Genomic DNA, 14,249 nt, shown 5'->3' with positions numbered 1-14,249 from the left:
CCGTCCCTTTATGACCACATCTTCTTCATGGCTGCAACGATATTGTTAGCAAAATTAGCAGCCACAACTCAAGTTGTAAATTTTAAGGAGTCAGCAACCCATAGCAACCAAGGGCTCCTCTGGAATATTTTGCTGTAAACTATAAAACTGTGCTGCATCATTCAAGTGCATATAGACAGATTAAAACATAAACACTGTGTCCGTGGTTCCATCCCCACGTTGTAGACGCTCTGATATGTGACACATACTGTGACACATCAGTCCATCTGTCATGTTACTCAGTCATTACTGGTGCTGTGAGGCGTGGTGTCAGGATGATGAAGGGTTTACTGAAAAATGTTCTAACTCTGTGAAAACCCCTGGTTTAAAATTCAGTGAAGCTCACTGGGCTTAGTTTGACGTCTATTAATCACTTATTAAGACAAAGTCATTGCTACACAGTTTCATAATTATAGGTTACTTCCTCCTAGCAATAAGTCAGCAGATGCTCAGCTGATAAAGCCTGATGATTCCCAGGTGACCAGAGTTTGCGGGTAGTTTCTTTAAAAAATATATTAGATTACATATATATATTTATATCATGATGGAGTAGGCTTCACATTTGTCAGAAAGCCTCAGTCTGGCTCTAAAATCACGGCGTCTTTTCTTATCGTTTCCAAACCTGCACACAAACCCACTTTGGAGAGAGACAGAAAAGCGGAGCATGAGGCAATGTGAGGAGCTCCCGTCGCGGCTCTCTAATGGTTTCGCTGCTATTTGAACCTCAGCCCGCCCCTTTCCTCATCCTCCGCGCTGCCCCGCTCCGCGCACCCGGCGCACCAGCGGGACAGTCCGGCTGCACCAGCGGCTCGCTCAGACCACCCCAACCTACACGGCACTGCCCACTGAAAAATAATTAAACCTGAGGGAAGCGGTCACTGTTTCTGCGCTTTAAAGTTTCCTGAGGTGAGTTTATATTCTCTTTGGACGTTTAGCCATTATATGTTATTGTGAAGAAATGAATACGACCAAGTAAGAGCTCCGCAGTGGTAAGTTACTGGGAACACGATATGACTTTATTTTAGTTGACCATGCAGAGACTTTAAGCGTGCGTGTGCAGTGAGTGCACTGACTTTGTAGTGATTTCTGTTGTATATTACAGCAATTATGTCATAGGAATATATAAACTCAATGTGATAAATGCATTACATTCTTATGAGGGACTTGAATTCGCCTCTATCTGGATTCGTTACCTGCTCGGTGAGGGCATGAATCTAAAGAACTTTCTAACCGCCTGCTGACATTATTGTTGTGGTTTGATGTGATTAATTATCAGCACCTTTAAAAAACTAAACATACTGTTTAATTAACTTTATAACAAAAAAGTCTTCCAGTGATGAGAGAAGGGAAGTAAATCCAGGTTCAGTTACGGCCAAGGCAGTTCATTTAAGACTTGTAATAATGTTGACTGAAGCCCAGCTGTTAATGGTCACACTGTACAGCATAAGGGCTTTTGTTGTGTGTCTGACATGAAACTCAGTCTTTTCAGCAGCATATTTATATCCACCAGCAGCAGTATATCATTTCACCACTGCAGCCGTGGTCAAAATAAAATCTGGCATGTGCTTTGATTTTTAGCACGCTACTTTGTAATTACAGCAGTTACACGACGTAACCTATCAATTTTTGTACATGTCAGGGACATTACCAAGATGTGCACTGATTCAGTGGTACTGGACTTTGTGAAGTTGAAGCTGGTAGTGGTGTGTTGGGTGGGGGGGAGTGGCCTTCTGACCCTAAGCCCTGCAGGAGAGCCCCTGAGGGAGCCCACCCTGTTAAATAACACAAACAGACTCACACTAACACGTATGCAGTGATAAAACAGATCACTGGACTGCAGTAGGCAAACGTGCACTGAGGTGGTCGATAATCATCCAGCCGTGTCACTGGTGATGATAACTTAAAATCCAATAAAGCACATGCTGTTATGGATTCAGCCTTCCTTTCTGAGGACCTGTTTGTACCGTGTTTGACCTTTTCATGTTTAACTGGCTCTGTAATTCCCTCAATTAATCTCCCCACGGTAGCCATACAGTATATCCTCCTTGAGTACTTGCCTTGATATTGTCATCTTGTTGTACTGTACGCAGCAGCAGATGGTTAACACATGCAGTGTAATGTGTTTTCTGTACACCCCCCCCACATGATTTACACTAATGACATAGTTCTTGAAAACATACTTGATTAAGTAAACATGTACATACATTCCTCGTTGCTTTCATCTCTTCATTTTTCTTTCTTTCTTTTTTTTTACCTGAGTCCTACATTCCTCTGAGGGAAACTCTGTGACCTTTAGGTGTCATTGACGCAACTAACCAGGAAAGGGTCAGTTACCAAGGTGTGAAATCTGTACTATTATTGTTTGTCGTCGCCAGATGGTCTCTTCTGACAACAAGATCCAACCCACTGGTTAAAGTCTACACCAAATCTTTAAGAGGCTGGGAATGGCAAACCTATCCATCAACAGCTGCCTGGCCACTGCTGGCTGCTGTTGGCTCATGGAAAGATAAACCATTTGCGGCCTAAAAGATCTGAGGTTCAGCCAGGATTAATTAACATAATGTAAGCATCAAACATAGAAGTGAAGGATCCATCTGTGCACGTTGTGCATATTGTATGTGTAGCCTACATTTAAGACAGTTTTTTTGTAAGATTTTTAGAGTCACCACCACACATTAAAAATAAAGTGTTTTCAACAATGATGAAAAAATTTCCTGTTTGAGACAACTTAAAAAAATTCGTCTTAATTCATAATTTTGTATTTTGGGCCTAGTGAACAGATCTAGAGACTGGTTGGTGACCCTCTGGTAGCCTCTGGCCAGTAGGGAAACATTTGTATTCCCAACTACTTAGCGAGTAGTTGCTGACAGATTTTGTGGTTGTTGTACCGCAAAAATCTCCTTGTGGTTCCTTTCCTTGCTCAGAAATTATCAGAGTTAACCATATTTTGCATGGAAGATGCTGCCTTGTCTGCAAAAACTCTCTAACTAGCCAGTCACTGAGCGCTTTCAAAGTAAAAGTTGTGTCTGAAACCAACATGTTTTAAAAGTAGCAACTTTTACTTTGTAGGTAAATGGACTAACTGTACAGTTTCCATTGCTGCCTTCGGTTTCACAACCACTCAGCAAGTAGTTAACAACTGTTTGAAAACAAGCCAGTGTCTATGTTCCCTAACGATAGATAGTTATCATGGGGTCACTGGCCGGTCTTTTGTCCTGTGTGACTTAGCTGTCAATTTCACACCAACCACTCACAACACGTTGGGAAATATTCATTTTTCCCCAGCAATCAGTGGTTGCTACTCGGTGACCAACTGGTTATGTGCTTGTGTGACTAAGTTATTTACTATAGTATTAAACTCTGACTACAACTATCTGACTCAATGTGGGGATCATGAGCAAACCTGCAGCTCACTGCACCTGTGGTGTCACAACTTAGCTAATCTAACACAACCTGAACTGCTGAACTGGAAACACAAATGATATTTAACATAACATGTAAGAAGATTGCTAAAGAACTTCCCCAATGGGATACTGGGTGTCTGTACACCATAACAGATGGCCTGAAAATAGATGTTTGTTCTGTGTATTTATCCAGAAGACTTTAATGATCACTATCATTGGGAGTAAAATATTACCGAAATTTCAAATTCTCTCCACTTCAGAATTTAATTGAAACACATTTAATTTAAGGAGGTTATTTTTTAACAAGATTACTCAATACATTTTGTCAAGTAAAAAACTTTTTTCAACTGATTTAATTTTGCTATAGGCTACATTATATATGTGCAGATGTGTTTTCATTAGCGAACCAGCTTGTGTAGCTAATGTTAGCTTAATTATTGAGCTAGCTGTAACTTTAGAATAGGAAAACTGCCTGCAGCAAACTAAAACTGAGACTTTTTGGAGTATAACTGCCACCGTTAACACTGTTAATGATGTACGTGTTGTGAAGAACAAAAAACTTGGCAATGTCAGCGGGAGTAAGAAACAGGGTTAGGCTTAGCAAACAAACCAGAAGGAAAAAGCTACCCGCTAAAAGGTGACACTAGCTAATTTCAATACTGCAGTGGCTTGTTCTTGTTAATTCACATATACTGTACAGTGAATATTAGTTATGTGTGGTTTGTAGCACTAGTGTTTGTGTATTCTTTTATGCTCATTTATGCTCATAAAGAAAGTAAATTGACTATCTCAAAACTTTAAATATTCTAAAAATAGTGCAGGAGCAGTGAAAAAAAAGAAAAGTGTATGAGTATGAGAGAGATAAAAACAGAAAATATCCAACAAAGTAGGCAAATTAGGTCTGCCAGTTCCAGCAGATGGAGGAACCAGAGAGCCTCGGACAGTATGGATATTTATTGAAGCATGAAAATGTTTTCTTGACTGAGGAGGAAGTGTAGCAGTGTTTTGCTTGGATTCAAACTGAGTGTGGTTGGTGAAAATAGGACAGTAATTGAAAGCCAAAGACTGACCCTGAAAAATGTGGCCTTATCTTGTATGTTTGTTCACCTGGTTAGTGGGGTTAGTGAGTGGAGGACATGAGAAGGGAGCGAGAGAGCAGGGAGGGGAAAAGCCGCGATAAAACACAAAGTCTGCCGCTGATTTTACTCAAGACAAACTGTAGCAGAGTAAACATTTTGAGTTACAGTCATGAAAAGAAGTGTGTGTGTGGCCTGACGGCTGTTTTATTTAAGCTTTTACATCCTTCATAAGTCAGTCAAGACGTTCAAGGAGTAGGAAAACAAAGAAGGAGCAATTAGAGGTAAAGAAAGCTAAAATGGAAACAAAACTAACAAAGGAACGAGGCAGAATGAAGAAAGAAACAAAGTTTAAAAAAGAAAGACAAATTAAAGGAAAGAAATGAAAAGAAAAGAAAAAAATGGAGATTAGGACGTAAACATGGTTTGAATCAGAGGAGAGGTTGAAGAGACGGATGTTTGATAGTAGTAACGACTCCACCGACTGATGCTATGCTCAGGAATGTGTTCGTGCACACACAACAACCACCACACACGGCTCCTATTAGACTGTGGTTACTCTGGTTTATATCCAGCAAAGCCACCTCAGGAAAATACTGTACACAGTGACATGGAAATGTTGTTCTGAGAATCCCCTGAACAGTAACTTGGCCAAAAAAGCAGCTTAAAACTGAATGTAAAAGCGCGATTAAGTACGACTTTTAGTGCTGTGATGCTCGATTTACATCACTGGGCCACATACAGTGATACTCACATTAACACTTAATAGGTCGCAGACACTGGATCACCAAAGTCACTGAGATTCACTGTCTGGGAACAGCGAATGTCTTGTGCTAGCCCTATCCACAATAAAGGGATCTCTCCCACAAGTGGAATCCAGCCATCTTTAATAAACCTGTGCTTTCAACTGCTCTGACAAGTCAGAGTTTCTGCTGTGAGACGAGTCTATCCATAAAACAGCTGTTGAAAGAGTGATTATATTAATAATGTCGTGGACCAATCTCGCTGTTTTTCCCTTATGTCACAGCCTGCGTTCCTTCTTTTCTCCTCATAAACATCCATCAGCGTGCCATCATCCTCTCACATCTTGTTCCCTTTGCTTTCTCCTCAGCTGACCTTTTCTCTTCCTTTCATTCCTCCTACCACCTATCCCTTTCATCCTCTTTTCTGCCTGCATTTGCCATCCTCTCCCTTCACTCCTCCTTCTTACCCTACTTCACTTTAAACTCACTCTTTCCTTCCCTCCAACTCATTTGTATTGTATTTCAACTCTTGCAGAAATCAGAACCAGTGGTTCCAAGCTGAAGCAGCCAGGCTCTGCCCAGACAGAGGTGCCATACCGAGGATAATGGAGGAGATGAAGGATTAGGGGATAATCCAGGGTATGTCCAAGTCCCTGCTGTCAAGTGCTCCCCTATTTTTCTGATATCTAAGACGTATGCACAAAGACTGCTCCCTGGATTATAGCATCAGACTTATTACCATTTAATGTGTTTTTGATGCTTGTTTTAAATTCATGCTGTTTATATAATTCACTGGAGTGTGCAGAAAACAGCAAGCGCACACGAATAAGTTTCTCAGTGAGGAAAGAAGGACAGTGGATGGGTTGTTGAGCTTTGCCCGGAGGCTTCAAATACATGAGATGAGTCAGAGGGACCGACCCCCTCTGAGCTGTGGTCAAAGGTTTTTTTAACAGGATTACAGGCAGAAACAAAAGAGCAGAGCTTTCCGTAAGTACACAGCCAGAGTAATTAATGCCTTCATGTGTGCAGTATTCCGGTAATGCTGCAGGTTATCAATTAGGATGGGGTTTTTCTCTCTAACATAAGAGGAATATTTCCCCCTTATTTGGAATTACTCCCTTATTGTCTCTAACGACACTCACGTTATTTTAATCAGGGAGGTAGCCTGTTGCTTCAGCTCCGCTCATATGAGCATCTACCAGGTTCTTGCAGGCCTGCACGCTGTCTCAGATTTAAGATCGCACCTTGGTATAGCGGTCCTTCGGTGTCCCTTTGCAAGCCTTGATATGGCTTTACTCAGCGCTGGTATGTGGTATATTTCCTCCCCCTCCACACCCAGATGCCCCTCTTAAAACGGCAGCCAGGGGAAGTGGAGCGGAGGGCCTGGGACTGCGGTCAGGAGCAAATTAGAAAGGCTGCCTTGGACCTGACGCAATCCCCATTTCATGAACCATAGCCAGTCATTAATGAAGCCAGACAGGGCCTGTGCACGCGTGGGAGGCCCACTGATATTTAGACGCTGCATCTGGAAAGTGGAGAGAACGAGAAGTCCATGTCAGGGTTGGCTCATGCTATTAAAATATTTTAAAATTGGATATCAATTACTCTGCTGGCAACGAACACATGACAAAGGGCCAAGACAGACTTAGAGAAGTGTGGAACTCCAGGACTGCAAAAAGGCAGCAAAAGATTATCAGTTATTTTACATAATTAAGGTGGAGTACAAAAAGTTAGTTGCTAGCTTTTGTTAATTACTGATGCTCTGGTATCAGACTGGGCTATCTTTTGTTTTTATTTTTTATTCATAAAGAGTCCTATATGAGCTGAAGCCTGTCAGAGTAGATGACAAAAACAGCCAGAATTAAATCTCCCTTCTGCTTAATGCTATTTGTCTAGCTGTGCCAATATTTTACATGAAATCAAATTTCAGCAACACAAAGCTGAAAAAAAGAATAAATAAATATTCCGCAACAGAATATTTACAAGAAGACATTCTGCTTTGATGATGGGTTTTTCTGCTTTCCTGCTGCATTTCATCTGCAGCCTGCTGCTCTCTTTTACCCTCATCTTCAATTCTCCGTACTAGGAAGGAGGCAAAGTCTGCTACTGTCTCATTTAGTGAGATCAGCAGCATTTTTTGTAGTTTAAGAGTCCCCGTAATGTGTTTTACAGCATCATGGAGTGCAGGTTCTAACTTGTGAATAGGTTAGAGTTGATCCTCTCTATCAGCCCATCACAGCAGCAGTGCCATGACTTGCAAAGCCTACAAACCATGAGCGTAGCATTTCTTTAGAGACACACGTCATCCACGCGTTTCTCTTTTATGTAGTTAACAGTAGTTTTCACTGTCAAAAGGTGTCTTTTTCCAGCGTCATGAAAAGTTGAAACAGAACAGCATCCAGATCATGTCTCCAATGCCATCTACCGTCACAGATACCAGGGGCTGAAAGTGAAAGTCAGTTTCTTGCAATGTAGATAATTCATTCATCTGTTGTTGATAATTTAGCAGAAGCAGGGACCTGTAGAGCAGAGGTGCAGCATGCTGCTATAGAGATAGAAATGTGGTGCTTTAGAAAAGGCTAATTTATGTTAAAATATGTCAGCTTCTCCTACAAAAGGTTACATAATGCCACCCTGCTACATTCTAAAGAAAAATAAAACATCTGATTAATATTACCTGAATAAAAATTAAAAGCAACAGCACAAGGCTTAAAAGCTTAAACCCTAACCCTTCAGATAAATTTGACAAACAGTCATCTTGTTAATTTCCTGATGTTGAAACGAAGCAGACATTGAAAACATGGAAAAGAAATATAATTATAAGCTCCTTTTCCCTCATCCACAAGGAGTTGCCAACATGGATGAATCTGCATATTTGATTTGGAACTGGCTTTTATGTCACTTCCTGACACAACCTTCCCAGGGATTTGTGTCTTCTCCTGGAATCTCAAACAAATGTGTTAACCACTACACTGTGGAGCCACTGGAAAAAATATAAAAGAAGGAAACAGATAAATGATTAAACTTGGACTAATACCAAAATTCAGAGAAGGTACAATTAAAGAGCTAAGGGGAAAAGGTAGGATAGTGAAAGGTGTATTTTTAAAAAAAAAGAGTATAATATCTAACATTTTTAACATATTACTTTTTTTTTTTCCTACTATACAAAGCACGTCGCCTGTATTTAGAATTGCTGGGAGCTCTATACAGCAGCAATCTGGTGTTAGAGCCAGATAGCAACAGTAATTTTCTTATCAGGATATTTTCATTATCTCTTCCTATCTCCCTGAGAATATTTCACTTGTTTATAAACAAATGTGAGCTTGCTGAATGAGGCCTGCTGCTCCTGCTTTGAAAGCTTTTTTGAAAGTCGTTTTTCCAGGAAAGTGTAAAATGAACTTTGTGTAACCTGCTCTCCAGACAAAGCAGGACAAAATGGAAGCAGGAATTCCCTGGAAGTACACCCATTTCATGGATAAGAAGCAGACTTTGGTTTGCTTCACAGAGCAGTAACTGTGGTCTAAAATTAGATGGTTCCAGACCAGCGGACACTTGGAACGCAGAATCCTAAAAAACCTTCGGAAAGAAAGAGAAGTTACTGTACTTTACAACGCCGTGTAGCATCCAGAAACAGAAAGTACCAGGGTCTCTCTCTGAATCTCAGCTTACACATTACAAACTGCAAGTGCGATCCATTTCTGTCAATATACCTAAAAACAAGCACATCCATGTCTACATTTTAAAGATAGATGTTTTTTCCCTGTTTTTACTTTCAATAGATGGCTCCATGGTGTGACCGCAGAACCGTTTGCAGCTGGATTTGGACCTATTTCTGAGCTGATGTTGACAAAGCCAAAGCCCAAAGCGAACCATTCCACCTGACCACACTCCAACTGGATCGGCTGCCTCCAGGAACACAACTGCATAGTGTTCTCCTCAATTTGTGCCTGTTTAATTCAGCCAGCTATGCATGTCAACAAGCTACAAAGACTGGGACAGAACTTGGCCTGTACATAATAAACAGACATGTTATTCCAGTGAACTATTTGGCACTGTAGGCCTGGAGTTTTACGTTTCAGCCTCAAAAACGACACAGCTTCAGATCTTGGAATAACCTTTGAGAGCTATTTTCCAGGTCCATACTTTGGACTGACGAACTGTCAGTGATTTTGGTAAAACTCTAAAAGGAGAGAAGTTGAAATTTATTGTTAAGTTTGACCTTTCCGTGGGATTAAAGGCAATTCCAGAAATTGTTTCGAGTTGATTCTCAAGAAGATCCGAGCCATTCTTGATTTCTGATCATGAATCTTCAGGAAAAGCTGTCAGGTCTGAAGGGTCTGGTCTCACATTCCCACAGCAAGCGTCGCCATAAAGGAGACCTAACGGTGGACATGATTAGCCCTCCTCTGGGAGACTTCCGCCACACCATGCACGTGGGCCGCGGTGGCGATGTATTTGGGGACACATCCTTCCTCAGCAATCACGGCGGGACTGCCAACGGGAACAATGGGGAAACTGATTCTGTTTCCAGTCCTGACAACAAGATTGGAGCTTTCTTCTCCAGGACCCTCCGTCAAATCAGGAGGGGCTCTGACAATCGACCCAGAGAGGCATCCAAGGATTTCTCTCCACCGCCTCCTGCCATTTCTCCCATCATCAAAAATGCCATCTCCCTTCCCAGGCTGGATGTGGATATGCCTAATGGAAGCCCCACCACCAAGGTGCTCTTCCCCAGTTCTCAAAACACGCCTGAGGAGAAGAAAAGCTCTTATGGTGAGTGGGAGATATGGTTTTTATGGATCAAATGATTATGCATGGCATAATTTGATTCACTTTCATCACTCTTATTAGCTCTTAGCAGCCTACACCAAACATCAGGAAGGAAAACTAGAAATTAGTGGGTAAAGAGACGGATTTTCCCTCTGGATTTAGTAGAGTTACATTCAGTAGGCGATCAGAAGCACAGAAACACTAAATGAATGCTGATTTTCTCCAAGGTACTGCCATGGTACTTTGCTTGTAATGAATGTTGTAAATACACTGAACAAAATGGTCATTAGTACCCTGGAGTATACCGGCTAGCAGAGTCATGTTCAAGCTAAATTTATGGATATTGTCACCACGAGCAGTGCGCTGTTGGTGCTTTACAGTCATGCACACAAGTGTGTTTCTGTAGTCTCTGCATGGGTTGATTTCACATAATTACTCTCTCTGTGTAGTTAAAGCGCTATGAAAATGGATCCCAACATGGGACCATAAATGCCACAAATCAGGTTTGCTATATAAGCTAATGTTACACTAGTTGAGCCCGGTTTACTGTGGGAAACTAATTGGATAATTCGTGGACTTCTCGGGCTCAGGCCCTAGTCCCTACGCTCTTAGGCTCACCTTTGCTCAGTCCTTCAAGAATTGCTCTAACAACCAAATCACCAAACTGTCCCCAAGTGCCTTTCTTTCTATTAAATGACATCACTGGTAAACAATGTCTCATGCGGACAAAAGTCAAATAAGTTAAGTTCCAGCACAGCGTAGGAATGTGGGGATCATCTGTAGAAGTGCAGTGAAATTAATCCATCGTGTACCCAGAGATCTTGAGACAGACTGCCCCAGATGTCCTTATGAATCACCTTGGCTCGTAATCAGCAGCGCTTACATTGATAACACACAGAGGTCCAGACAGAGGTGGCAGCGAGCTGTCTGGGAGGCTGTTTGAATGACCCCTGTTAACACCACACTCATGGCTCATGCAGTCTGGCCTGCTTTATGTGTGTGTGTGTGTGTGTGTGTATGTGTGTGTGTGTGTGTGTGTGTGTGTGTAAAGGGTTTGGTGAATATAAAAACAGCCCACAGGAAAAACTTTTTTTTTACCTTCCTAAATTTTCACTTTATCATTAACTTATTTGTCTAATGATTCAGTGACTTCATGATCTTCAAGTTTAAAGAAACATGTGTACATTTTTGGATATTGTTAGAAACAATAAAGACCAGAAAAAAGCTTAAAGGACGCCTCATTGTTCTTAATAAACAAGATCTGAAGCTTTAACCCTAACTTTAAACAGAGTCAAGGTGGCAGTTTGCCAATGTTTACAGTCTTTTTGCTAAGCTAAGCTAACCATCACCTGTTTGCAGCTTCATATTTAGCATATTGACATCAACATCTTATAGTTAAGTGAAATGAATCCAGTTTCTTTCAAATCTGTTCCTTTAAATGACGAGTGCATGATCAGATAGTATTTGAGTTCCTGACTTCTTTAATCCCTGAAATGTGATCAGATCACCAGTGAAAGTGAAAGAAAACAGGTTTTAAATTACTATATATAGTTGTGTGTGATGTTTTTAATCTGGATATGAGTTGATGTCTGCAAACATTTTTATTTATCTAAAACCTTTAAAATAATAAGTGTCTTACATTTGCAGACGGAACTGAAGCTACTTCAGTTTCCAGTTATGTTGCCTTATGACAGATTGCACGTTTTCTTGAAACCAAATCCTCCATAAACTGGTTTAATTCTTTCTCTCTCTGGTTAAAATGTGTCAAACTGTAAAATCCGTCACTGTTTTCGTTGGTTGAAATGAAAACCTCCAGACTCCTGGCCCGATACAGCTGGCACCGAGAAGTGCTGTAATTTACCCATTTGGGTCCTGCAGGCAGCATTTTGTGAGTGCGTGACTTATTCTGTGATCCGGCAGCATCGGGCCGATGATTCACTGTTCACAGAGCGGGACAAGTCAGCACTTTGGATGCTGAAGTGGGTTTTTTTTGCCGGTTTTAATCGTGAAGCAATATGAATACACACTGCCCCCTGCTGGAATGGAATGTAAAGTCATGCAATGGCATCAATCTACTTTAAAGAGCTGCATATGCAAGCTCTTCAATGCAGAGTTAAGTTGTTTGTATTCAGCTTGTTTTTTTGGTATTCTGTGGTTGTTTTAACTAGTTGGACTATTTTCAGGTGGAATGTGATGGCTTCTTTGGTCAGACCATAAGTTTTTAGCTTGTTACTGCTTTAGAGGTTTCTTTGCAATCTCTGGACTGAGCTGATTTTTTTTAACAAGCTCTCAATAAGAAATAAAGTATTCAGTGTTTAGAAAAAATACAGTCAGTTATAATCTGATATGTGGATTTCATGTGTCTCCTCCTCAGGTCTGGAGTCTGGTTTCGTCACCTTGCCTCGTCTTTCGCGCTCTGAGCGTCAGCAGCCGTCCATCTCCATCCCCACCTCCTGCTCCACCAACATTCACCGCGGCTCTCTGACCGATCCCTCTGACATCATCTTGTCCACCTGCTCCGCCTATGTTGAAACTTCCGACCCCTGTCGCACCACTGCCTTCTCCGACTCCCTTCCTTCCCTCACCTCCCTGGATACCTTCACCTTTGACCTCGGCCCCTCCCTCATGAGTGAGGTATTTAGCCTCATCGATGGCCACCCGGAGGAGCGCAGCCACACCTGGGAGGGAGAGGAGATAGGGTCAGCATGCGGGCTGACCGCTGAAGGTTCAGAAATGGACTCCTTGGCCACAATCTCATACGTGGATTCATTGCTGAAGGAAGACTGTGGGGGCGGAAAGATCCCACATGGGGCCCAGTGGGAAGAGGAGGAGGGGAGCGCAATGGAGTCGAATGAAGTCGGGCTTTCTGTTAAAGTTCCTGATGTAGTGATGGGGTCTCCTGAGCGGGGAATGATGGGAGTAAGGATGGAGAGCAAACGATTTCAGAGTGCTACAGACGTGCTCGCTCGTCACTATGGTGCCGGCCTCTTAAAGGGACAGAGCAGGGCTGAGACCGGAGATTCAGAGTTCATGAGCCAGCCAAGGAAGAAAATGTCCTACAGTTATGTAGATGACGAGGACGAAATTAAAGTCTGAGCTCAGAAAATCAAACGTGTTGGAAAAAATTGTTTAAAAAAATGTGATGTGTAATTTCTCTGAAAGTCCAATCAAAACAATCATGTAAAATCATCGTGTGGCTGACAAAAGGCTGGTTCTGCTGACAGAACGAGCATGGAAACTTAACACCCTTTGCCCTTAATACAGAACTCCTTCTATGCAATCGTGCTCCAAGGATGTAAAATTTTGATTCAAACCTGCTGCTGAATGTACCTAAAAGGAGTGAAAGACTTCGCTGCTGCACGTTTCCTGCTCTGCACAGGAAAATAACTGAAGCAATGGAGGGTATGGAAAGTGCGGATGTACTAGCGAATGTAGTTACAATCAAAGGAAAGCCCAGCGTTACTCAACGCGGAAGTTGCAACGCCTGACGTTCACTTTATCCTTTTTTTCACTTCCTCATATACGAGGGGAAAGGCTTCCGGTGCAAGACCAGATTACTAATAAGAACACAGAAAGGAAGTCGGGGGGGATTGGAAAAATATATTTGGTCTTAACACAAACTTTTGCTATCACTACAATCTCTTTTTACTCAGGAATATACTAGCAGGGGAGAAAAAAGGGAAGAACATTACTTAACAAGAAAAGGGGAAATCCCAGAACTTACAATATAAAGTCTCATCAGATAATCAGAGATCTCATTTATAACACTACGCGGACCAATGTAATACTACATGTAATACTGGTATTTGCTAGATGCAACTAAAGCCTGAATTATATATTGTGCATTGTATGCTGCAGACCTTCTATATAGATATTCTGTGCACCTTTTTTATGATTATGAAGTCTGACCCGTGTATTGCTTTTTTTAAATAGAGGAAACATCATGCATATGTTACTTTATACAGCTGCACATGACGATATTGGCTGACTTCCTATGAATATGTACATACAGTATGAGCACCTGCAGTAAGTACATAGTGCAATTCACATCCATATGCTGCAGCCAGTACCAGCGATTATACTACAAAAATATAAAATGACAATAAAGGTGTTTTTAATGAGTTGTGCGTTCATTTCAAGTTGGTTTAAAGGAATATTCCAGACACACTCTATAAACCCAAAAAACTGCTGTAAAAAGTTTGAATTTTCGAGCACTG

At 41.5% G+C, this 14,249-nt stretch overlaps 1 protein-coding gene across 3 annotated transcripts; it reads left to right on the top strand.

Moving 5' to 3' along the window:
* The first annotated feature begins 783 nt into the window (after positions 1-783).
* cdc42ep1a (CDC42 effector protein (Rho GTPase binding) 1a) lies at positions 784-14,153 on the top strand. Of its 3 annotated transcripts, none has more exons than XM_031748892.2 (4): positions 784-945; positions 5,798-5,901; positions 9,042-10,035; positions 12,407-14,153. In XM_031748892.2, the coding sequence occupies exons 3-4, from the start codon at positions 9,564-9,566 to the stop codon at positions 13,126-13,128; spliced, it is 1,194 nt and encodes a 397-aa protein (XP_031604752.1). In that variant the 5' UTR covers positions 784-945; positions 5,798-5,901; positions 9,042-9,563; the 3' UTR covers positions 13,129-14,153. The 3 variants fall into 3 exon arrangements, with proteins under 3 accessions (XP_031604752.1, XP_039472246.1, XP_031604753.1); XM_039616312.1 differs by lacking the exon at positions 784-945 and adding an exon at positions 973-1,028; XM_031748893.2 differs by lacking the exon at positions 784-945 and adding an exon at positions 2,476-2,601.
* Positions 14,154-14,249: the final 96 nt, after the last annotated feature.

The sequence above is a fragment of the Oreochromis aureus genome, linkage group 8, assembly GCF_013358895.1.
Source record: "Oreochromis aureus strain Israel breed Guangdong linkage group 8, ZZ_aureus, whole genome shotgun sequence".
NCBI classification, from domain to species: Eukaryota; Metazoa; Chordata; class Actinopteri; order Cichliformes; family Cichlidae; genus Oreochromis; species Oreochromis aureus.
Note: the sequence above shows the minus strand (reverse complement) of the source record. Positions and strands in the feature narration are given on the sequence as shown.